Raw genomic sequence first — 23,444 nt, forward strand, 5'->3', positions numbered from 1 at the left:
AGATATATAGTTCCAATGAATTACTAGCTACTGAGACCTTTTAGCCCTAGCTATACGACGTCTATGAGATGTTGCACTATTTGAATTGGAAGTATGACCAATAAAGGGATTATTGGAGTTAGATGTTAGTATAGGGTTCGGGCCTAGAGTACCTGAGGATATATTCTGGGTAGCAGAGCCAAATATATTAGCTGCAGGGGGGTTTTGGATCGGTGATGTACCAAATGGAGATGAAGCTCCATTTTGACCAAAAAGGTATGTATTACTCGTCCCAATGTTTGTGCTACTAAAGGAGTTATTTGAAAATGGACCAAATAGTCCGGAGGTCTTATTATCAGTAGATGTTAGAGAATTACCATTATTACCTGAATTGTTTGCAATTAATGAAGTTGCAGAACCAGAAGTAGGCTGAGCGCCGAACAAACCTCCGCTAGCTGACAATGGAGCAACAGTACTTGATTGTGAAGTTGTAGATGTCGAGCCAAAAATTGATCCACTGGGATTAGTTCCCACAGAGGGTACAGGATTCAGTGTAGTAGAAGAAAATGGGATAAAGGATGATGGTGATGTAGTTCCAAAGATAGACCCTGTAGAATTTAGTTCAGGTTTTTTTGTAAAAGTATCTCCAAAAACTAAATTTTTAGCACTACCTGAGGAGTTTGACGTAACATTACTATCTTTAAATTCACTTACTGACTTAAAAGGTGAAGGTTGAGTAGATGAAAATAAAGTTACTGAGTTGTCTTTCTGAGGACTAACTGCATCACTAAGCAAATTTCCAGATTTCTCAGGAGATTTTGTGAGTTGACTAAATAATGAATCACTAGTATTAGTAATACCCTGAGTTGTAACACCAAAGAGAGATACAGGTTTGCTGAGTATAGAATTATCTAGATCTTTTGATTGCGAGGAATTTGGTATTAGTTGACCTAATTCATTAGAATTAGATCCCTTAGTACTTGAATTATTCAAAGTATTGGAAAAAGAAAATAAGTTATTGTTATTTAATAAATTAGAAGCACTAGAATCCTTAGAAGATACTGTGCATAAATTGTTTTTAAAAATATTTGTCTGGGTTTCCGTTAAAATATTTTTGCTATTACTTTGCAAATCAATTGTCTTAGGAACTTCAGGTAAGTTTGCAAAGTTACCACTATTTCCATTATTAACTGAGAATATACTTGCTGAACTTGAAGGTTGGTGTATAAAATTTGCATTAAGTTGTTTTGTTTCTCCACTTTGTAAGGATGATTCAGTTCCACCAATACAAAATATTGAGCTATTTGATGGCTTTGTAATAGATTCTAAACCTGAAGAGTTGTTTTCAAATACTCTATGTAAAGTATTCACTTCTTCTGATTGTCCTGTATTCTCTATATTATTGACTTGTAATGATTTACTTGAATTATCTTTAAATAATGAAGGTAGAGGTAATTTAGATTCATCATTAATATCTTTATTTTTCATATTGTCACTAGAATCTGAATCTGGTGCAAAGACACTATCTTCTTCAATAGCAACCATATTTGGTTTATCAGCATTAGCTAACCACCATGGAACAATGTCTTTATTAACTTCTTTTATAGCCTCCTCATTATCTTCTTTATTGACTTTAGATATTTCACTAACTTCTCTATTAATTTCCTTATCATTTTCTTTAGTAGTTTCTTTACCAATATCTTTATTAATACCCTTATTAATTTCACTATTGGTATCCTTATTAATCTCTTTATTAATATCCTTACTAGCCTCTTCACTAATCTCACAAGATTTAGAATCAATTACATTCGCATTCTTAGCTGGATATTTATCAGTATCAAGTCCAAACTTTTTATCATTATCCTTCACATTCAACTCATTAAAATCGGTCCTATATTCTTTACTTGAGTTGTCTAATTCACTTAAAGTCTTGTCATGCTCTTTATTATTTATAAATTTACCAAAGATATTCTTAATTTGAGATAAATTTTCTGAGTCTCCAAGTTTACTTGAAGTGATCAAGTCTGAATCTGCACTGTCACTTTTTGTTTCTATAGTAGCATTTATAGGATGTTTGTTTTTTATTACTGACTTCTCCGATATTGTAGAATTTTCTAATAACTCCGCATTTATCTTATCATAGTTAGAATTAGTTATTTTGCTATCATTAACTTCGCCAGTTTTGTTATCAGCATAGCTTTTATCTGGAATAATTGGTGTAAAATCACGAAGTATACCAACTGGTCTCCTTACCCTACAAAATACCTGTTTCATTTCAGCTGCAGTAAGTATACGCGAACAAGTACCTGATTTATTAAGTATTTGAGTATTTCTATATCTAAGTGGAGTACGTAGGCGTTGGTTAATACTACCAGTTGCTAGTGCAGACGGTGGGAGTATAGAACTCCTAGATATAATATCAGGATGGGAATACTTAACTTCATTTATATAGCTTACCGGAGTTGAGATATCACTTTGCAAAGAACGTTCTGGATTCTTAGATTCAAGAAAGAAAGCATCATCACTTTCAACTAAAGATAGAGGTATCCCATAAGTTGTTGAACGGCCCTTTAAAGTATTTTGTTTAGTACCTAATTGGCCACTTGAATAAGCTGTTGAAGGGGTAAGAACATGTAGGGGTTTTTTAATAGGAGGCTGAATATTAATTTTGGAAGTAATTTTGTCATTATCTCCGTATTCATTATCACTAATCGCATCATAAAATTCCTCACTTTCATCATTCAAAGTTGCACTTTTCATGTCTGTATTCGACATACACTCTAAAGTCCGCTTCCTGCAAGTAGATATACCATAAGAAGGTTCCTTTCCAAACTTACTATATGAATTCCCACTATTTATAGTTCCATTATAATATTCTGAAATATAATATTTGGAGTTTGAATGTTTGCTAGGTATATTCAAGGTTTTTTCGTTTAAAAAGTTACTATGATCTAAATGAGAATATTTGAAATTTGGAGTATTACCCTTAACTACTGAATATGTATCAGAATTAATCCTATTACTTGCTATTATAGGCTTTTCTAATAAAGAATTCTGATATCTTCTTTCCTCTCTTATAAAAGGAGTCACTTTAGTTGTATTAAATGGAGTGTTAGATCTACACATATTTGTTTGAGTTGGAGATTGCAAAACTTTATAATATGCAGAATCCATTCCAACATTGTGTCGTGTTGTATATTCATCATTTGGCTTTAAAGTATTACCTGAGCTCACTAATTTATTACCAAGTTTTGAGTCAATATAATTTCTGATATTGCTAATATTGGTAGAGTATGATGAAAAATTCACATTACGCATATTTAACTCTTTTAAATATTAAATTAGCCAGTTTCAAAGCATCCAATTAATTCTTTAAGTTTAATTATGTAGCTATAATGAGGATTTAATTACGACTTTTAATACTCTTCCAGCCTATAAACTTGTAAAATAGGTTATGGGGAAGCTTCATTTATGGCGCTCAAAGATATTTATAGACGTTACCAATGGAAATAAAACAAATTATTCTTTTCAAATTTGTAGTTTTCTAGATCTTTTCTATGATTTACTATAGAATTAGCTATATTGGGGTTGGAAATTAGTAAACTTTTTTTTACTATATACTAGTACCATTTTATATTATAGATTAGGCTAAATATACCAGGTTTAACTATAATTGTATAGTATTAACTAATAGGAGATAGAAGGACTATTAAAAGATTTAATACTATAATGTATCACATAATCTATATATTAATGATGCTCTAATCAAATTCTATAGAGTAGAGATATTATCTACTTTTCATTTTCTCATTTATAATCATTCCCGGACATTCTAAAGGCGCAATTAAATTTGGAGTAGTGTTGCACTAGCATACCATAATACTCCTTTTAAGTATACTAAAGATGGATGAAATTCGCCGTCAGATAGAGAGCCTAATGGGCGAAATTGAGTCCCCTATTGAGAAAAAAAGTGTACATGATGAGAGTGTATGTAAGTTATACCTATGTGGATTATGTCCTCACGAGCTTTTTGAAAATACAAAACTTTATATGGGTGCTTGTCCAAAAATTCATTCAGAGAAACTCCGTGAGCGCTATTTAGAGGAAAGAAAAAGTCCTAATTTTATCCCAACCAACTATGAACAGGAAAGTTATCTAATTCTGCAAGGTATGGTTGATGAATGTAACAAGAAGATAACAAGGAATAGAGTACGTGCTCAATTATCAGGTAGCTCAAAATTGGAAGATGAAAATATCAAGAGTGTTGATAGGGAAATTACACTAATTATGAAGGAAATTGAAGATCTTGGTGCAAGTGGAGATATTGATGGATCTCTTAAAAAGATGGAAGATTTAACTAGGTTGAATCAGCAAAAATTAAAGATTATAGCTACTAGAGAAGAAGTAGCAAATGGGATGTATCAGCAGAAACTACATCCATGCGAAGTCTGTGCTGCATTCTTATCTGAGACTGATAATGATCAACGACTAAATGACCATTTTAGTGGTAAAATACATCTTGGTTATCTAGCTATTAGAAAACAAGCTAAGGATTTGCGGGAGTGGATAAAATTGAATGCAGCGACAAATTACGATGATGAGACCGAATATAGATTTAGAAAAGAAAATAAGGCTTCACATAGATATAAACATTCTTACTACAATAGAGGAATACCATTTAAAAACAAAAAGTATAGAAATACATTAAGAGAATACGATCCCATTAGAAGGAGTGATAAAGAAATTCATCAGATTAGACGTGGAAATATAGCTAAAAGAAAATTACAAGTTAATGAACCAATTATAGTAAATGAATTTAATGAAAGGTATTCTTTAAGTAATATTAATAACATACGATGGTCAACTCAAGATAATTCAATAAAAGTGAATACTGAAATAAAGAAACCAAGTAGTCGTAGAACAATATCCCATAGTGATGGGGAAATAACTCCTGATAGTGAAAGCTATCATTCATTATCAAGAAGCCCTTCTCCGTGTTTTAATCCTATATAATATCAATAATAAGCTTGATTGCTGGCATCACAATATCATTATACCACATCAAGTCATCATTCAAGTAGTTTGCATCCATATTACTGCTATTATCAATTATAGTACCTTTGTAAACTAATTTATGAACTGGAGTGCTGGTATTCATTAAGTGTTTTTTTATATATTTTCTTTGTTTTCTACTGTATTGTAATGTTTTTAATTGAAGCTTTTTAATACATTGCTTTACCACCTCATGTGTATCTTCAAGTGTTTCTAGAATATCTATAGCCGGTTTAAATTCTTTATATGCAATACTTTGCAATATACCAGATGATTCATTTTCAATTAATCTCTCCTTAAGTAAAATTACTTCATTAAAAATACCATCCTTATAAATACATATACATATTAAACATTTATTAATGATACAATCATATAAACTAACTTACTTGGACCATATTATGTACTCTTAAGTTAATACAGTGCTCAATTTGTAAATTCTCTATACATATTAAAATACTTGGATAGTATCTTAGTTTAAATTCATACTGTGATATATTTTCATTAAAAGTCTGTCCCGTTTCATAAAATATCTAGTATTATAAAATAAGAAAATATTTGTAATATAAAATTTAATTGTTCATTGAAAAAACAAATTATTGTTACCTCAAGACTTCTCAAAACTCTTCTTCTATCATTACAATGTAATTGTTTTGCCCTATTAGGGTCTAAAATTTGTAACCTTGTAAAAAGTTCATCATTACTTAAGTGCTCAAGATTAGTAATTATTTTAGGAGACTGGCCTGTTGGATCCATCAAAGATTTCCAAATAAGCCCTTTAATATACATATGGCTACCCCCAACAACTATTGGAATTGAATTTCTAGCATGTATTTCATCAATCTAAAAAGATTATTAATTTAAGATATATAATAGATAAAATCTGACTTTATCCAAAATCATTTATTTACTTACAGTCTTCGTAGCAATACTTATGTATCTTGAAACAGTACATTCATCAGTATCTTCTAATATATCCAATAAATGATGTGGAACCCTATCTTTAATATCTTTAGATACCTTTCCTGTCCCAATATCAAATCCCTTGTATAATTGCATACTATCACAGTTTACAATCTCTGATTTTATATTCTTAATTACATTTAAAAAAAAAAATCTCACTTTATAATATCATAATATCAGCATACCTTTTTATTTAATTCCTCCCATATATCAATTGAGAGACGCGTTTTACCTGAAGCTGTAAAGAATTATTTCTTATTTAATCTTTAGTGCTATTAATTAATGAAAATATACCTGTCACTCCAAATATATAAACTACTGGGTAATACATCAATAATAATGTAATATTATACTATATAATTATTTATTCTAATTTAGCTAATATATCATAAAAACTAGAGCCTTCTGAGGCTCTTATATATTCTGTTTGTGTTAAACTCTCTTTATCGTTGACAGGGTTAAAATCACTAGCGCCATTGCTACTAAAGTTTTGAAAGAAACGTTTGTTTAACCTTGGTTTCTTTACTTTAGAAGTTTGAGTTTCATCTAATTGTATTAATTTTACATCAAATTTATTTGACTTCTGGGTTTTATATTTATCTTCTTGTTTCTTTATAGATAAAACCCTTTTTAAAGTTGTCCCTTTAACACTTTTATTAGATTTATATTTATTATTCAAATACTTCTTAGAAGATATTAATTCATTACTTTCAGACTTATATATATTTGATCTATTTGTATTCTTTAAATTTACAAATAACATATTCTTTTTATTACAATTCTTACATAAAATGGAAATCTTCTTAACACACTTGCAATTAAATTTTACATTATCATCTTCATAATTTATGTCTCTTATAATCTTTTTTTTTAATTTTCTATTCAATTTATTATTGATAGGATTTATCTTAAAATTACTATTAATTCCAGGAATAAATACTGAATAACATCGTCTGCAAACTTTCTTTAGAAAAAAATTTTTATATAATTTAGTATCCTTAATTTCTTCAATACGATCTAATAAGAGACAAACAAATCTGCTAGTTAATGATGAACTAATATTGCAGTATAGTTTTATTAGATTTACCAAATAGGCAATATGTATATTGTTAATTTTGTCTGTATTATCCGAAATTACCTCCTCTTTATCTCTTTTTTTAATTGCTTCAATATGTTTTACATACTTATTATTATTAAGCTTTTCAGCTAATTTTTGTATTTTAGGTAATAGATAATCCATATATGTAAAATGTTACTAATTAGTTACTTTAATAATAATATTAGGCGCCATATTAATCTTTATTATTACCCCAACTTAATTAAGTCTACCATAAAAAAAAGTACTTTGAGCTAACAAAATTTTATTTTTTTTATTATTTCTAAGTAATATTACATTTGTACATGTTCTAATTATTTATTATATTCGAATTGGACTAATTATTTAACTTTCTCGGGAATATTTTTTATGAATTAACTTAATAATAAAAACTATTATTCACCGCCTAAAGAGTAACTGACAAATTGTGCTATTACATGACTTAATTAATAATAGAGATTACCGGTATTGTAAATACTTTAATATGAATATATCTTAGAATTGTGATCTGATTTGTGATGAATAGTCAATTTCAAAAAGATTCTAATTATTTTGGTATAAAACACTTACTCAGTAGATACAATCCATCTCAATTAAACTTGAAATATTACAATTCTACTTTATCATATGAGGAGATCACAGTAATTGTTGTAAAACGTCTATACTACTCTGAAATTTCAAAGTTTGTATATTTAACTATTTTTTTACTTAATATCTTTGTCTTCTTTAGAGGATTTATTGGTAACAAATGTGGTGATTTTATTAGTACTGTAATAGAAGTATTTATTACATCCTTTCTTCTATTTGAAGTTATAATAAAGATTTTTTTAATGGGTAATAGATACTTCATATTTAAGCACAATTTTTTTGATTTCTGTATAATGTTGACATGTGTAACACTCTTATTGTTTAATGGGGATATTTCACGTGTATTTATGTATAATTATATTAAGAAATTAAACAAAAAGCAAATAGTAAGTCGAATATGATAATTAGATAGTGAAATATATTCATATAATAGTAATATTTGACTCATAGACTACAGATGTTATTGAACAAATTTTGACAAGTGCTAGATTCTTTATTCAAGTCATCAGAACATACACTATTGCTAAGTATCATGGTAGAACTGAGGTAAGATAATATTTCCTTGTTTATTTATTTTATTTGTATTTACATTATAGGATTGTAGTCTACTAGTGGAATTATAGATTTTGAAAACCTAAAAAATAATGAAGATATTGGGCATATAGAGATTTTTCAATCTAAAGTTTAAAATACTATATCATTAAGATTTTTTTTTCTTTTGAAATTCCAGATGAATAAAATCCAAATATTTGACTTTAAGAACAATTTATTTTTTTTAAGAAGATACCAACAATATATTGTAAAGCTATTTAACCTTTAAAAAGTATTGATATATTAACTAATTTTAGTTGGTTACATTATCTTATTATACAATGAAGGAAGGAGATCAATTTACAGAATAAAGTAATGTCAAATTAAAATAATGAATTATTTTTTATTGCAATGATTAGTAAATTATACTTATGTTGATATGAATAGATGTTAATATTTCCATTACTTTTTATATACTAAATTCTATATTCTAATATAAATAGAATAGACAGTAACTTATTTTGAACCTTTTTTTCTTTTTCATATTTAGATTCTAATTATGAATATTAGAAATAATAATAGTATTATGTAGTTATTAATATAAATATCCCTTTAAAATATCTTATTTTAAAAGATTATAAATTTATTTTTCTATCTACAATATTGCAAAGTTTCCAATTCCAGAAATATCTTCGAATAGGATCAGATATTTCAAGTGCCTCCAGACAATCTTGGACTTTGCAAATATTACCACGGGCATATGATAAACATGCAATGAAATAAGAGGCTTGATGACAAGTAACTTTATATTTCTCATAAATATGATTGACAGCCTCTTCAAAGAATGAAGGAATTGTCTTGAGATTCATATATGCTGTCTTTGATTCGAATTCTTGACCTACTTGTGGATTATTGAATATAACTCTTATGTAATTCCATAATGCTTCATTATGAGGTACCCTTTCAAGCCAATAAATAATAAATTCCAATTCTTCTGATATAATTTCTTCTAAATCTAACTTTCCAGTTTCATCACTAAGTAACAACCTGAAAATAAAGTGTCTGTAACACCACACACTATTATTCCTGCAGTCATCTCTAATCAATGAAGAAGTAAAATTTATCTCAGTCGTATATATATCTAAATTATCTTTAAAAAATTGTTTTATTAACCATACCCTATGTGCCCACGCTGATATATTTTTTGCATCTTGTTGAATTGAGCAAGATACATATACTAGATCTTCATTATCACTTCCAATTAACTTCAAAATATACCTTCTATACCACCATAACTGATAACACTTTGGATTATCATATGTAATTGCATGAACATAACTCATCTCATTTTTCAGGAGACTAGAATTATCTACAAGTTCTTTACTTAGTTCTTTGACCATTGTTTCTATACATTTCTTTCTTACATACCAAGCAGTGTAATGTTGTGAGTTGAAATCAATAATATATTTGGTCAAATTAAAAACTCTTTTTGAAAATTCTTTTTTTTCAAGTGCAATTTTTAATAAAGTTAACATTTTGTGATCTTCATCTTTTATTGAAAATAAGCATACTTCATTTTTGTTAGGATTTATAATATACTTATTGTCTATAATACTTTCGTAATCTGAAAAATCCATAATATTGTATCTAAGTTTAAAATAAAAGAAAATTCTTCAATTTTGTATTCAGATAATATCTATTTAATCTAAATATTGCGTCACTAATGTGGCAGTACTGAACAATATATTCGCGCAAAAAGTCTCCTGATGAGATGCGAATCGTACAACAAACATCACTTAAAATGATAAAACAACTAAAGGGTAATTTATTAATGGGAAATCCGACTGCAATATTCCTTATATTTGTCTTCTTATCCTTTGTAATATTATGTCCATTTATTTGCTATATTGAAACCGCAAAAAAAAAGGTAAGCTCTTAAATATAACTCAATCTACTCCAATATTATAAACGACCTACCTTTAACATCGAATTACTTTGGTTTTTAGCTAAAAAAAAGAAAACAAAAGAAGAGATCTAAAAAGGTTACTAAAAAAAATGATAGTCCTTGTAATAATACAATTCAAACTACTTCTGATAAACAAACTACTTCTGATAAACAATCTAAGTCTATGAAAGATTTGGATACTCCTAATACTATATACTTCAATAATGAGTTAAATAATGAAAAGAAAGTTACTAATCAACAATCAATTACTCCGGACACATATACTACTATAAGTAGCAAACCTAATAGTTTAGAAGATGATGATGGACAATGGCATACTGTTGGGAAACAGAAGAAAAAGACGGATTTGTTACAAGAAATACCTCCAAACAATGAAAGTACTAACAGGCCTACTAATAATAGGAGGCCTAATGCAAAGAAGGTGAAACCTATAAATAGAGTTCCAGGAATGACCGACTAGTGTATATAAGGGAAATATAGGACAATTTAAATTTCTAAATATTATTTTCTCTAATTCCACTATACTTCAACTAAGTCACTTATTATAAATAAAAATATAGAATTTGTTGTAACCATATTCCACTTCAAGTTCTTTTTATTTGAACAAAAAGTCAAAGTAATTTTATTGATTAATTTTTCTATGCTATTAAAAATAGCCTATTAGTAATACAAATTTAAAAATATTTAATAATAATAATAATAATAATAATAATAATAATAATATGAATAAAAGCATAAATAAGATATCAAATTGAACAATTTTATAATAGTTATTCTATATAGAGCTATAGCAATATATATATAGTCCAGTTAAATTTTGATTTACTAAGCTAGAAGTATTTATCATCCAAGTCAAGTGATTCCGTATAATCCTCATGTTCAGGCTCAGAGTCTAAATCATATCCTTTACTTTGGAGTTGATTTATAATTTTTTCTTTAAATTCTTTATATGAAGGATCTAGTTCATCGACTTCTAAAGGCAATTCATGATTAGAGTAACTATCATTAAAATTAAAATCTACTTGTAATGGATTATCACCAGTGTTCAATTCCTTAAAAATATCTGCCTCATTAAAAATTTGTGTTGCCAAATCTGTATCTTGTGCATCATTAAAAAGAGATTTACCCTCATTTATATTTCCATTTGTAAGAGCATTTAAGATATTCAGACCTGCCATAAATATCGTACTTGATCCACCTACAGTATTATTCTGGAAAATGGTTTTACGAATATTATGAAAATCACGAATTATATTGCCTATATAAATTCCCATTTGAATAGCTTTGTTTACCTTTTCAGTAAATTTGGATATGTATCTTTGTTCTCCATAGTCTGTTTCTCCACCAAGATCAGTATCATAACTTATATCCTCAATATTATCACTTTTCTTAGGATTATATAAATCTGGTAGATCATCAAATTTATACAAATCATCAAATTGAAAGCTATCTACATCAATAGTACTTGTTTCTGATGAAATGTATACATCTTTACTTCCCCGACTTGTTAATTCACTTATCTTAGATTTGAAATCCAACTTAATAGTTTTTACTGGAATTCCATTACTTAATTTTTTATTATTATTGTGTATAGTTGTTAATTTCCTTAATTTATCTAAACTCCCCTTAACTTGTTTTTTATTGGTTTTTTTCTGTCTACTTTTAGTACGTCTCTTCCATTTCCAGCGTCTGAAACAATTTGAGTTAGCAAGATTCTTTTCCAAATCCTCTATATATTTTTGGCTATTTACTATTTCTACAATAATCTCAGATAATCTATTTTTCATGTTAGTTGTTTCATTTCGAACAGTGAAGAATCTATAATGCTCAATGTTAACTTGGTTTAGTACTTTTTGGCTTTGTTTAAGTAGTAAAGAAATCTTATTTTCTAAGTTTTTCAAATCACGTAAATTTGTTGTATTTAATTTTTTAAAATTGGATATGATCATTGTTCCATTTCCCAACGTTTCATTTAGTTTTTTTGATTTATCTAGTTTTTGACCACTTTCTCCAATAATACATCGAAGTCGATTTTTTGCCTCTAAAAGTGCATTATAGTACTTTTTAATATTATTGCAACTTATTATAGTTCCATTTAAATTCTTTTCAGTATAATCAGTTACTTCCAGTGCATATAGTGACTCATTGTTTAGTGAAGCATTGTAACTTAACAACAAACTGTCAAGTTCAGCAACCTTTTCACGTTGTAAAATTACTTTTGGAAATTTAAATATCTTTTGGAACCAGTTAGGTTTTCCATAATAATGAATTATTGTGCTTTTCAAAGATTTTAATTTTAAGAATTCAAATGATACAGTTTCCAAATCTTTATAAATCCTATTTATCTGTTTTCTGTACTCATTCGGGTACCTGATTTCAAGAGTATATAGTTCTTCATTTAGTGAATTTAGCATATTATCAACTGGCTTAACTAATACATTTAATAAAGTAATATATTCAGTGTGGCCCTGCTGATTAGTATCACTTTTATTTACTTTGAGAAGTCTTCTATTTTCATTAACAGGGTTTAAAACACTTGACAAACAATTCTCAACAAAATTCGTTATATTGAGAATGCCATCAATTATACTTTGCAAGTATTGAGTCATTATTTTTCTTACCTCTATAGTTCTTTTTAATGGTAGTTCTAACCATTGATTAGTAATCCAACATTCTGCACGTTTATTTACCTCATTGTACTTCAAACATTCCTCAACAATTGCAAATAATTTCACCATTTCAGCTCTCTGCAAAGTTAAATCTGTATAGATTTTTTTTAAAATTGGTGACTTACTCAGTAATTCTTCTTTAGCACTTCTGGTATAATACAGTAAGTAACGACAGTTCCTATTATATAATTGATTATCAGGTGACAAATTGTTGAGCTTATTGTTTACTTCAGTTGATAATTCAGTTACTCTTTTCAACAAATCCTCAACGTAATTCTGAATTGACAAAAAAGATGGAAAATCACCACTATATCTTGTTGAATAACTATTCTTTGAACTCGTATTGTTTTGTATTTCTATACAGCTGCTTTCTCTATATAAGGAATTCAGAACTGTATTAATTTGTTCTACATAACTAGATATATTATTCATATTATTTAGAGTGCTATTTATAGGCTTAGAAGCCAATTGGGTTTGATATTGAAGTGATTGAAATAGTATAGTTTCAGCAAAGCTATTTATTTGTAAAGCAATAGGATTTATGATATGTTTAATGCTGATCTCAAGTAGATAAATCCAGTTCTCCAAAAATTGGAGTCGAAAATGAAGACCAGGTTCAACTATTGACAAAAAGTCACTTTTCCGTAAATTGTATAGCTGAGATATTTCAAGTGACTTCAAAATCCAAGTACCCACTTGTACAGGGGCTACGTTTGGTTTTCTTAGAATGTTCTCTGCATCTAAATTGAAGTTTGACTTGTCACTACTTCTAATATTAGTTGAATTAAAATATCCAAAATTTGAATATGAATACAATAGATCCCAGCGAGATCTCTCACATATATGCTTATATACTTCTTTTAAAGTATTTGATAATGACTGAAGTCTCTGTAACCATATTAAACGAGATTTTTGTGTTATTACAAAATTCTGATTACTTTGACATATTATCTCCTCAAGAATACAGGTTCTATTAAATATAGAAATTGCACTTTCTAAAGAAACTATTATATGAGGCCATACAAATAATGACTTTAAAGAGCTGAAACGATCATAATTTTGTTTTTGTCGATTAATTACTCGTTTAATAAAAGGTACAAGGGTCCCTATATAATTTTTATATGATTCTATTGTATTAGATTCATTGTTCTTAGTATGTTGTAAATTAATTTGCTTGTAGACCATTTTTAATGGTTTCGCACATTCTACCAGTGGGTCATGAATTTCCCTTCTCCACATATTGTTGAATGAGTTCGCATATGTTCTAATGATATTATATTCATTCTGAATGGTCCAATTCCATTCAATTTGAGAAGTTTGATCTCCAGTATAAGTTAAATTATTCAAATTTGCTAGTATATAATTTTTAATTCTTTCAATAATATCCCTATTCTTTATTGAAAATATTAAATTCCAATTTGTGGCTGTATACCTTAGTACATGTGAGCAATTTGCAGAGACAGATAAAGAATAGCTCAAGTTATTGCCAAGCTTTTTAAAACTTTTTTTATTCTTATTCATAAGAATTCCGCTAATTGCCACTCTAACAGTTAATAGTAGCTGCTGTATTTGCAGCCATAAAGAATATGAACGATTATTTGTAATGCTTGACTCTATAATCGTTGCATTATATTTAGCAATAAACAAGGATAATATCTCTTTTCTATTTGCAACATGCTTTTGTATTTCAATCCCAATCGATTCAAAAGTATTTTCTGCTAGTGACAAGACATCATCTGCATTCTCGAAGTAGTTTATGCAATTTAAAAATAGTTCTACTTTCTTTCTATACTGCTTCGCGAGATTTTCAATTTGAGTGATACTTGCCATTACTTTTCTTAGTTTATTCTCTGACCACTTCTTAAATGTAGTATTATTCTTTTTAGAAGGGGTATCCATTCCATCTCTACAGTGATTTTGGAAACTTGTCAAAAGCTTTGACAGTGGAACTTTTTTTTCAATAGAGTTAAGTATTGAAGATTCCTTTGAAAACCTTTTTAAATAATGAGAATTTATACCTACTGACGATGTTCCCGTAAGTATACTCAACATATATAGAGCATTTAAACTATCTACAAAATCTTTTGTAATATTTGAGCTATAAGAACTACAGTACTTCGTATGGGATATATATTCTGTTAGGCCTTTATAGACTTCAGTAAATTGTTGTATTTGACTAAATACCGGTGATTTATAAGGTATCAATAAAACTAAATATTCTTTATTGTGACTATTAGTTAAATATCCATAATGTTTTCCAGCTAATATTACACTATTAAAGTGATGCAGCGTTTCGTTTAACTTATTTCTATGCTTTGAAAATGCGTCTAAAGAAGTTTTAAATATTTGTGACCAGTCATTTTGTAGGGATAGATTGCTTTCATGCCTTAAAATGGGTATATTTATTTCAAGGTTTCCTATAGATAATAAGCTTTGTTGAATTAAAGCTTGCAATAACCATAATCTATTGCATTGTACTTCAAAATTTAGTTCTTGTATAGCAGTTTCAGAGGTTTGATTATTAATTATATCAAAGGGGTAATATGATGAATAATTTTGGCTAATTATAGGTGAAAAATGGGATCCAGAGTAGTCATTTGTCCAATTCAAAGATTTTGGTGATATATTATCATGGTTTCTGGATTTATGTACAGGTAAGCTACTGGTTATATTTTGTATTTTAAGTAGTATATTACCTATATTAAAGATAACTGAAATATAAACCACATAGTATAGTAATAATGAAATGTATACCATCAGATTACTTCCATAACAAGAATTGATTGCACTTACAAAAAGTACAGTAGCTGGGAATATTTAGAGTAATATTTCAAAAAATATAGAAAGCATTGCAATAGTGCGCTATAATACCCAGAGAGCTAGCAGTAAAGATGAGTTAATAAATTTACTTATATAGAATATTGTCAAATACAAATACAGAATTCCATATGTAATTATTCACAATATCTTTATTATATAGGCTATTGTAATGAAATATCCTCCGATATTCCTTTACTTGTAGTCAATAGTGGCAACCTAACCAACACTAGATGATCTAAGGTGTTCATATTTCTCCTATTAAGGCTACTAAGGAATAAGTCCATTCACGAAATTTCTAGTATAATATTTGAAAAATTACAAATCCAATAGAATCCAATTAAATTATTCTTTAATCCTGATAAGAAATAAGTTAAATAAAGACGACAGTGGCAGGATTTGAACCTGCGCGTGGAAACCACATCAGATTTCAAGTCTGACGCCTTAGACCACTCGGCCACACTGTCTAATGGCGTCCGCTTCTGTCGTATTATTTATTATATTAGAACTCAGGTAAATAATACAGAATTCATCACTTAGTTTCAGCACCAGCTTAAATCCTGAACGAAAAATCATATATATTTCTCTACAAAGGATTACAAAGCAGTGCATTGCATTGTTAGGAGCAGATAAATATATTACTTCTTTCAAAATCCATAAGTACATTATTGTCTCACAAATGTCCTGCAAATACAAGGCATTTTAATTAGTAGATTCTGAAGTATATTAATAGCTCTTTTTAGAGCCGCTATATTTTCACAGATTAATAGCATTATCAGTGATTATTTTAATTTACTGGAACTTATTTAAAAGTAAAAGTTTTTTTACAAGTTTTTTTTATATTCCCGAATAAACCTAAAAACTTTAATTCTTAGATCCATCATCTTATTATCAATGATACTCTACAACTAAATCTAAATGAATACGCAATATTACCCTTATATCTTTAAAGGTAAACACTATGAACAATAAATTTTATTGCTAATAAGGGCTTGGTACATTTATTGTTGCATCTTAAGTGTTATCTTAAATAAGTTATTTTTATTGTTTAGGTTATCTCTACAAATTCTTTAACTTGTCATACTTCTTATCCCACAAAATAAAGTTTTTCATTACTCGAGTTTATAAAGTGCACTTTATTGCTTAAACAAAATATAATATAGCGAGTCAAGAAGAATTGGCTAATTACAAAGCCAAAATACAATATTATTACAGATCCTAATTTTCTGCATGTCCCTAATAGTCATTTCTCTTAATAATGTGTAGTGATCTCTTTTTGATTGAAATATTTGCTTTGATTACATATTGAATTATGTCATACTAGCGTTTAATATTCCACTGAAATTTTTTCATTAGTTAATTATTTAAAAAAAAAAACTATAATTTAAAATAGTTATACTATATTAAAGTTTGTCTTTTTAAAGTAAATCGAAGATATTCCACTTGATTTTCACTATAGAAGAACTTTTATATTGCTTGCATCAAAAATTCTAAAGGTTTTATCTACCTTCAAAATGAAATTCGCTGATTAGCACATTTAATTATTGACAATTGATGGTATAAAAGTAATATTTCTGCTGAAAGTAAATATGAAAATTATTATACTGTGTATTACTGTTAGAATAAGTTTTAAAAAGTAAGATATTTGATTAACATTGATATAGTATTAAAAGAATCAGAAATTATATTATTAAAACTACTTTTAAATTAAGTAAATCTTGAATGAGCTTTATTTCAACCCGAATCCTTGAGAATGTTCAAGAGATATAAGTAGTAGCTTCCTCAACTTCTCTTTATTGTTATAATCAGGTAATAGTAAGTAATTAAAACAAGTGTGAGCTGTTGGTAACATATTAGAATCAGGACCGAATCTCCCAATTATAAAATTTATATCACCAAGACCTTTCATTGGAATCCTATCTGAACCTGTAACAAAAAATAGTAGCTTTTTTTGGGTGTCAACATCAAACTCTCTAACTATTTCCCAGAAATACTTCACAGTTTCACTATCTTTTGTATAACCATCCTGATATCTAGTTGCATTAATAAGTGAATCTAAATCAAATTCGGAACTCCCACAAATAACTTGGACTAGTTCCTGTGGAGAAAAAAGTTCTAATGCTCTTCCTCCACATATACTCTGGAAACCATTATAAAATGCAGTAAATTGACGTTTAATAGATTTGTTAAAAAACCAATCAATGTAGCAATCTATATATATCTGAACATTCTCAATAGTAACAGGCTCATCTGCATTATATGATTCTGGAGAAAGAGCTATTACTTGAAATTCCCCAAAGTTGTTTATGGTTGTAGAAAATGTTAGACATAAATCATCGAATCTCTCACTATCAGTAATTGAAAGTAGGGAAATTAGAGACCTAGCATAGTCTGGCTGTATTTCATAAAGATCCCTAATTCCTGTTTTGAACCCCAATAATTTCTTGTATACAGCAAGTGGAAAGTGAACATCAAGAATAATACCGTTATATATTGCTAATGCGAGAATTACTCCTATAAGTTCAAATTCCCCGTCTGATTCCAGTGATGCCATATTAAACCAAAAAAGCCTTGTATCTTCATAATAAATGAACATTCCAAAATCTACTTTGAATATCTCTTGGACTAAAAGTTGAAAAAATTCCTTTTGTACACCTCCCTCATCAACACCTTCTTCACCAATAAAAGTCACTTTAAGCTGCTTTTTCAAATTATTCTGTAACGACAGTTGTTCCATAGAATCTCTTATTATTGAGTCTCTGCGTATTCTCAATAAAAGAAATGGTTCTATTAGTGTTGAAGGAGTAAATAGTGATTCAACAGATCCTAAAGCATGTGTTATTGAACTTTGGAATTCTAGACGTTGCTGGAGTAAAGAATCCTGTTGTAATGCCTGAGCTTTAACCCATGGTTGCAAAATATATGGATTAGAAAACAATTCAAAGTCTGTATTATTTGATGATGGGTTTAAAAGCCATTGGCGTAGTTCATGTTGTAGTAATGCCTTAGCAGAATTAATAGCTTCATTATAAAAACTAGAGATATCAAGATTATTTATATTCAATAAATCTGAGTTAGAATATAGCATCATTCTAGTATTATTTGCTCTATATATAATACGGAGAAGTGAAAAAGACAGTTTGACATCATTTTGAAATTTTGGTTTTAGTCTCGCTATAATACCGATAATCTGACTTTGTTGATAATGTCCCATAATATCTAATTCTTCGCTATCCATATTATCATAAAATTCATATAGTCTTACACTCAGCATTTGTTGGATTGTTGAAACACAATTTTCTAAAAATACAAGTGGTACCTCTATAAACCATTGATAAATAATATCTGAAATGGTTTCAGGCATTCTATATATGAGTTGCATAATACAACGTAGTGCTGCAAAATCTCCAAATCCATGCTCAAAAATTGCCCCATTAAATAAAATAAGCAGAAATCTTAATTGATACCATCCAACAAAGATATTATTTAAATTTATATCTACATTTTCTACAATATCATCTTCATTTATTCCATATCTATCTTTACAAAGGCAAATAATCTTATATTGGATAGCAGTTAATAATCTTGGACATTCATCATAGAAATTATTGTAGTATATTGGTGTATGGAGACAAACACCATCCATATGAAGCTTCTCCATCCATTCTGAAAACATACCAAGATGAATAAAATCAACTCTATGTGAACTTGAATCCTCATTACTTGTGAAAAAAATCTTATTTAATATATAAAAATTTGAATACATATTTACTAGTGAACTTATCTCAATATTGTAATCTTCCAGGATCCCTGCATATAATTCCAAGGAGTAATTACAACTCTTTAATTTCAATAAACAACTTTTAATCCTCTTATACTCAATATAATTATCCATAACTTCACTATGCACCTTCCTTAATCTAAATAACTCACAAATATCTGAAGTATCATCATGAATCAAAGCTTTTTCATCCTCTGTAAATTTTGCAATAGTTAGAGAGTTGTATAATCTCAGAGCATTAGCTGTCGCATCAGTATTACTTTTACATATGATCAAGTATTCATGTAAACACCTTTCAAGGAGTTTTTTGAGAGTAGTGGAATCTTCGTCTAAAGAGTTCATTTGTAAAAGAAACCTATATTTATGCTTGCAGCCTTGCTAAAAACTACGCGCCAGTATAGGATGTCCCTAATATTTAGTGAATCTCTAGATCTCTGAAGTAGTAACAAATTCTATCCTAAACAGTTAAGCTTAAAACTAATCCTATCCTTAATATTACCAAAATTTTAGTGATAATTACTTCAAAAATAGCTACATTTGTTTAAATATTAAATAATAAAGTATGATTTAAAATTAACGATTAGAAAAATTTGTTGCAGGTCTATGTTCTGGTCTAAAATTTGGATTCATATTAGGTAATGAAGTATGAACACCATTTGGAGAGTAGGTTGTTTGAAGGTTTCTCTGATTATTGTGTATATTTGAGAAATCAGCACTAGCTGAATTCCCTGTTTGAATAGGTAGTTCGGCTTGCTTTGATCTTCCAGCTGAATGTTGCTGTTGAATTTGATGTTGCATCATCTGATAAATTTGATTTTGTTCTTGAATCCACTTAGAGTGAATACGTACACCTTCTTCTACATTTGGTCTAATATCATCAATAGATAATAAAATTCCTGAAAGTGGTTCTGAACTTGGAAATTTACCCCATTTCTTAATATCAAAGACAAACCATTCACATTTATTATCTTCACTCCTTTGTATCTTGGTAAACCAAAGAAATAATTCTGGATTGTAGAGCCAACCACGATTGCACAATTCTACTGCAGCAAATCCCTGTAAAAGGTCTTGTGGCATATTATAAAATATGTAAAAAAGGGTTTCCAGAGCAAATTTCTGTACGTATGAAGATTTTAAACCTATCATTTGTGGTGTATAAGTAGGAGAGTAAGAAAATGCTCTTATTATTTCACTATTGTTATTCTCTATATTATTATTGTTATTCCACGGAGAATCAAAGTTAATATACAGACATTCCGATGAATTCAAATTTAGACCTAAAGTTGTCAAGTCTGTGCCTAGTGCTAAAATGTTTAAATCAGAATCTGTCATACGAATGACATTCAGAATACCCAATAAACCATAGTTAGTACGGTTATATGCAGAAGCAGCAGAAGTTGTTTCATATAATACGTCTTCCAGTGTAAGTGGTTTCTCGGAGCCTCCATCAACTATATTCTGTATATTAGATTCACTTTTATTCCTAAGAGTATTCAATACATCTTCCGTTTCATTGACAGAGAAGTTCTTATGATCTGCCACTTGTATGTCCATCTACGCTTATAAATGATTCCAATCTAATAGAATCCACATATATAGACAATAGTAAGGTATATTGAGTGAACTAAATGCTTATAGGGAAAAAACAAATATTAATGTTTAAGCTAATGGTAATCTAGAACCGAGAATATACCGCTTAATATTAGCATCAGAAAAGTACAAACAACAAACTAAGGATGAGCGCCATAGGTTACTCTCAACTCTGGAAAGTGTTAATTTATAAAATATTTGACTTTTTAATGAATCGCTTTTGTTGGGAAAATAGGACTAATTTTGAAAGAGGTAGCAAAATTTCTATTGTCTGGTACAAGAAAATTTTACCTAATTTTGTATATAGTGTTATATTACTGATATTATGGTATTTCTGCACTTGGTTTGTCGGTGCACATCTACTTCAGCTAGAAAAAAGTACTGGACTCTATGGAAAGAGTCTATTTATCAGTGAAATAAATTCAACAGCCTCTCTATATGACATTCTAACATCTAATACATCCAAAGCTAAAGTTTTTATTTTCTACTCATCTTATTGTCCATACTGTCACTTATCATCATTCACTCTCAAGAAAGTAGCTGAATCACTCCACCATACAGGTTTAAAATTTTATTCCTTTGAATGTGAAATTAATTATGTTGAGTGCTCACTTTGGTCAGTAAAAGAATATCCTACTTTAAGATTGATTCCACCTGAACATAAAAAAGTTGATTTAAAAGCCGTCCTTTCTTATGAAGAATATCCTTCTATTGGTTGTACCAGGAAGCATGAAAAAAATCTGAAATTTCCGGAAAAATTCCAACCAGGTAATGTAGATATACCTCAAATTATGCAAGGAACTAATACAGCAGTTGCAATGCCTATTTTAAACTCTGAGAAGTTTATGATTTGTAGTCTGGTTCGTGCATTCAATTTACAAGATATATATAAACCTTTATCATCTATTATGTTAACAACATTGCCACCAGCAACTTTAACTACTATTAGTAGTACTGAGCCTTTGGGTAGATGGGGTGAAGAAAGTCTAAAAGTAGATCCTTCCCTTTTAATTCGTGATGCAATTACTTCGAAACTCTATATCCTATCTAAATGGGTATTTATTGAGAGTAAGTTTAGTAATATTGATCAACCTCTTGATAGAAAGAGAATTTTAGCATTATACCGTTTTGTTCAAACTAGTATGATACTTCTACCAAGCCGTCAAGCAAGGAAAAGTCTAACAAAAATTTTAGAATTTATAGATATGAATACTGGTATTAGTTCAGATATCTTCAACATTACTACATATAATAATAAGAAGGAATTAGAGTCAACTAAAGATGTAAATGGGTTAACTTTTAGAAAGTGGAACTCATTTATTGAATTAATTAGTATTGGTGGGATTGGTCCTTTTGTTTCTAATATTGAACCTACGTACTATTTATGTAAAAGATCGGTGTTTTGTGGGGTCTGGATATTATTTCATATTTGGACAGTTGCAGTACTACATGGAGTTAAAACTCAGATTAATACAAAAAATCACTATTTAGGACCTGCTATAACACCTCAACAGGTTCTTAATAGTATAAAAGAGACTGTTGATCATTTTTTTATTTGCAAGAATTGTAGAGATCACTTTATATCTATGCTCGAACATAATGAATGTAATAGATTAACACTGGTACCTCCTGAAAATATTGATAATTATCCGATAAAAGTTGAAGATGCTACTGGACTTGTGTTCTGGTTATTTAGGGTACATAATACTGTAACAACACGTGTAGCCATTGAAAGTACTTATAGATCTATTGAACAAAAACAACTTGAAGCTGTTTCATATATAGGTGTTGAAGTTAGTTTTCCACCAAGAAGTCTATGTCCTGCTTGCTATAAGCCTAACACAGTACCATTTGTAATAACAAACAGTATATTGGGAAATATAAATGATTTAAGTACTTCAGATTATGACAATAATGTTTATGATCAGAAGAATGTTGTGAAATTTTTGGAAGAATACTATTGGGACAATAGATGGATTCTACCCATGGAAATTGTAGATAATATATTAACTCAAAGTAATAGTGCCTTTAATATCGATATTATTTATGAGCCATTAAATATAAGTTCTGAAGAAGTAAGCTCTAAAGTGCATAGCAGTATTGGCTCAGTATTTGATATTTCCCCAATCCTATATCCTATAATTACTTTATTTATATTTGGGATTACATTATTCTACATTATTGAGATTGGTCAAGTAGTAGAAAATCACAGTACTTCCTTTAAGAACTAGTAATAATAAACAGTTTATATTTAATTTGTACTATTTATCATAAATTTAATAAGATTAGGGTAGTGAATTAGATACTTGTAAATTATATCCATGTCTAGGTGTTGACTATAGTAAATTTATTGAAGTAGGACTTAACATTCAGAATACATATAATTCTAGGAACAGATACCTTAAGGTCTTG

General features: G+C 28.7%; 11 protein-coding genes across 11 annotated transcripts; 4 read left to right on the forward strand and 7 right to left on the reverse strand.

The window, feature by feature from the left end:
• Positions 1–27: 27 nt before the first annotated feature.
• On the reverse strand, positions 28–3,297 carry cand_005740 (uncharacterized protein; the record flags this gene model as incomplete). The annotated part of the gene is made up of 1 exon (XM_067210815.1): positions 28–3,297. One exon carries the CDS (start codon positions 3,295–3,297, stop codon positions 28–30), a length of 3,270 nt encoding a protein of 1,089 aa, XP_067068022.1.
• Positions 3,298–3,882: 585 nt separating this feature from the next.
• On the forward strand, positions 3,883–4,992 carry cand_005750 (uncharacterized protein; the record flags this gene model as incomplete). The annotated part of the gene is made up of 1 exon (XM_067210816.1): positions 3,883–4,992. The coding sequence occupies one exon, from the start codon at positions 3,883–3,885 to the stop codon at positions 4,990–4,992; it is 1,110 nt and encodes a 369-aa protein (XP_067068023.1).
• Positions 4,985–6,325, reverse strand: cand_005760 (tRNA delta -isopentenylpyrophosphate transferase; the record flags this gene model as incomplete). The annotated part of the gene is made up of 6 exons (XM_067210817.1): positions 4,985–5,359; positions 5,421–5,564; positions 5,638–5,874; positions 5,947–6,123; positions 6,180–6,232; positions 6,289–6,325. 6 exons carry the CDS (start codon positions 6,323–6,325, stop codon positions 4,985–4,987), a joined length of 1,023 nt encoding a protein of 340 aa, XP_067068024.1.
• Positions 6,326–6,358: 33 nt separating this feature from the next.
• cand_005770 (RNAse P RPR2 RPP21 subunit domain-containing protein) lies at positions 6,359–7,234 on the reverse strand (the record flags this gene model as incomplete). The annotated part of the gene is made up of 1 exon (XM_067210818.1): positions 6,359–7,234. The coding sequence occupies one exon, from the start codon at positions 7,232–7,234 to the stop codon at positions 6,359–6,361; it is 876 nt and encodes a 291-aa protein (XP_067068025.1).
• A 374-nt stretch (positions 7,235–7,608) lies between these two features.
• cand_005780 (uncharacterized protein) lies at positions 7,609–8,366 on the forward strand (the record flags this gene model as incomplete). The annotated part of the gene is made up of 3 exons (XM_067210819.1): positions 7,609–8,064; positions 8,129–8,224; positions 8,283–8,366. The coding sequence occupies 3 exons, from the start codon at positions 7,609–7,611 to the stop codon at positions 8,364–8,366; spliced, it is 636 nt and encodes a 211-aa protein (XP_067068026.1).
• Positions 8,367–8,844: 478 nt separating this feature from the next.
• cand_005790 (farnesyltransferase geranylgeranyltransferase) lies at positions 8,845–9,846 on the reverse strand (the record flags this gene model as incomplete). The annotated part of the gene is made up of 1 exon (XM_067210820.1): positions 8,845–9,846. The coding sequence occupies one exon, from the start codon at positions 9,844–9,846 to the stop codon at positions 8,845–8,847; it is 1,002 nt and encodes a 333-aa protein (XP_067068027.1).
• A 194-nt stretch (positions 9,847–10,040) lies between these two features.
• Positions 10,041–10,635, forward strand: cand_005800 (uncharacterized protein; the record flags this gene model as incomplete). The annotated part of the gene is made up of 2 exons (XM_067210821.1): positions 10,041–10,136; positions 10,216–10,635. 2 exons carry the CDS (start codon positions 10,041–10,043, stop codon positions 10,633–10,635), a joined length of 516 nt encoding a protein of 171 aa, XP_067068028.1.
• A 370-nt stretch (positions 10,636–11,005) lies between these two features.
• Positions 11,006–15,601, reverse strand: cand_005810 (uncharacterized protein; the record flags this gene model as incomplete). Its single annotated transcript, XM_067210822.1, has 1 exon — positions 11,006–15,601. One exon carries the CDS (start codon positions 15,599–15,601, stop codon positions 11,006–11,008), a length of 4,596 nt encoding a protein of 1,531 aa, XP_067068029.1.
• A 1,789-nt stretch (positions 15,602–17,390) lies between these two features.
• On the reverse strand, positions 17,391–19,784 carry cand_005820 (HECT domain-containing family protein; the record flags this gene model as incomplete). The annotated part of the gene is made up of 1 exon (XM_067210823.1): positions 17,391–19,784. The coding sequence occupies one exon, from the start codon at positions 19,782–19,784 to the stop codon at positions 17,391–17,393; it is 2,394 nt and encodes a 797-aa protein (XP_067068030.1).
• Positions 19,785–20,015: 231 nt separating this feature from the next.
• Positions 20,016–20,996, reverse strand: cand_005830 (NOT2 NOT3 NOT5 family protein; the record flags this gene model as incomplete). Its single annotated transcript, XM_067210824.1, has 1 exon — positions 20,016–20,996. The coding sequence occupies one exon, from the start codon at positions 20,994–20,996 to the stop codon at positions 20,016–20,018; it is 981 nt and encodes a 326-aa protein (XP_067068031.1).
• Positions 20,997–21,241: 245 nt separating this feature from the next.
• On the forward strand, positions 21,242–23,263 carry cand_005840 (uncharacterized protein; the record flags this gene model as incomplete). The annotated part of the gene is made up of 1 exon (XM_067210825.1): positions 21,242–23,263. The coding sequence occupies one exon, from the start codon at positions 21,242–21,244 to the stop codon at positions 23,261–23,263; it is 2,022 nt and encodes a 673-aa protein (XP_067068032.1).
• Between the last annotated feature and the right edge of the window lie 181 nt (positions 23,264–23,444).

Source organism: Cryptosporidium andersoni, assembly GCF_001865355.1.
Source record: "Cryptosporidium andersoni isolate 30847 chromosome Unknown contig_28, whole genome shotgun sequence".
Classification (NCBI taxonomy): domain Eukaryota; phylum Apicomplexa; class Conoidasida; order Eucoccidiorida; family Cryptosporidiidae; genus Cryptosporidium; species Cryptosporidium andersoni.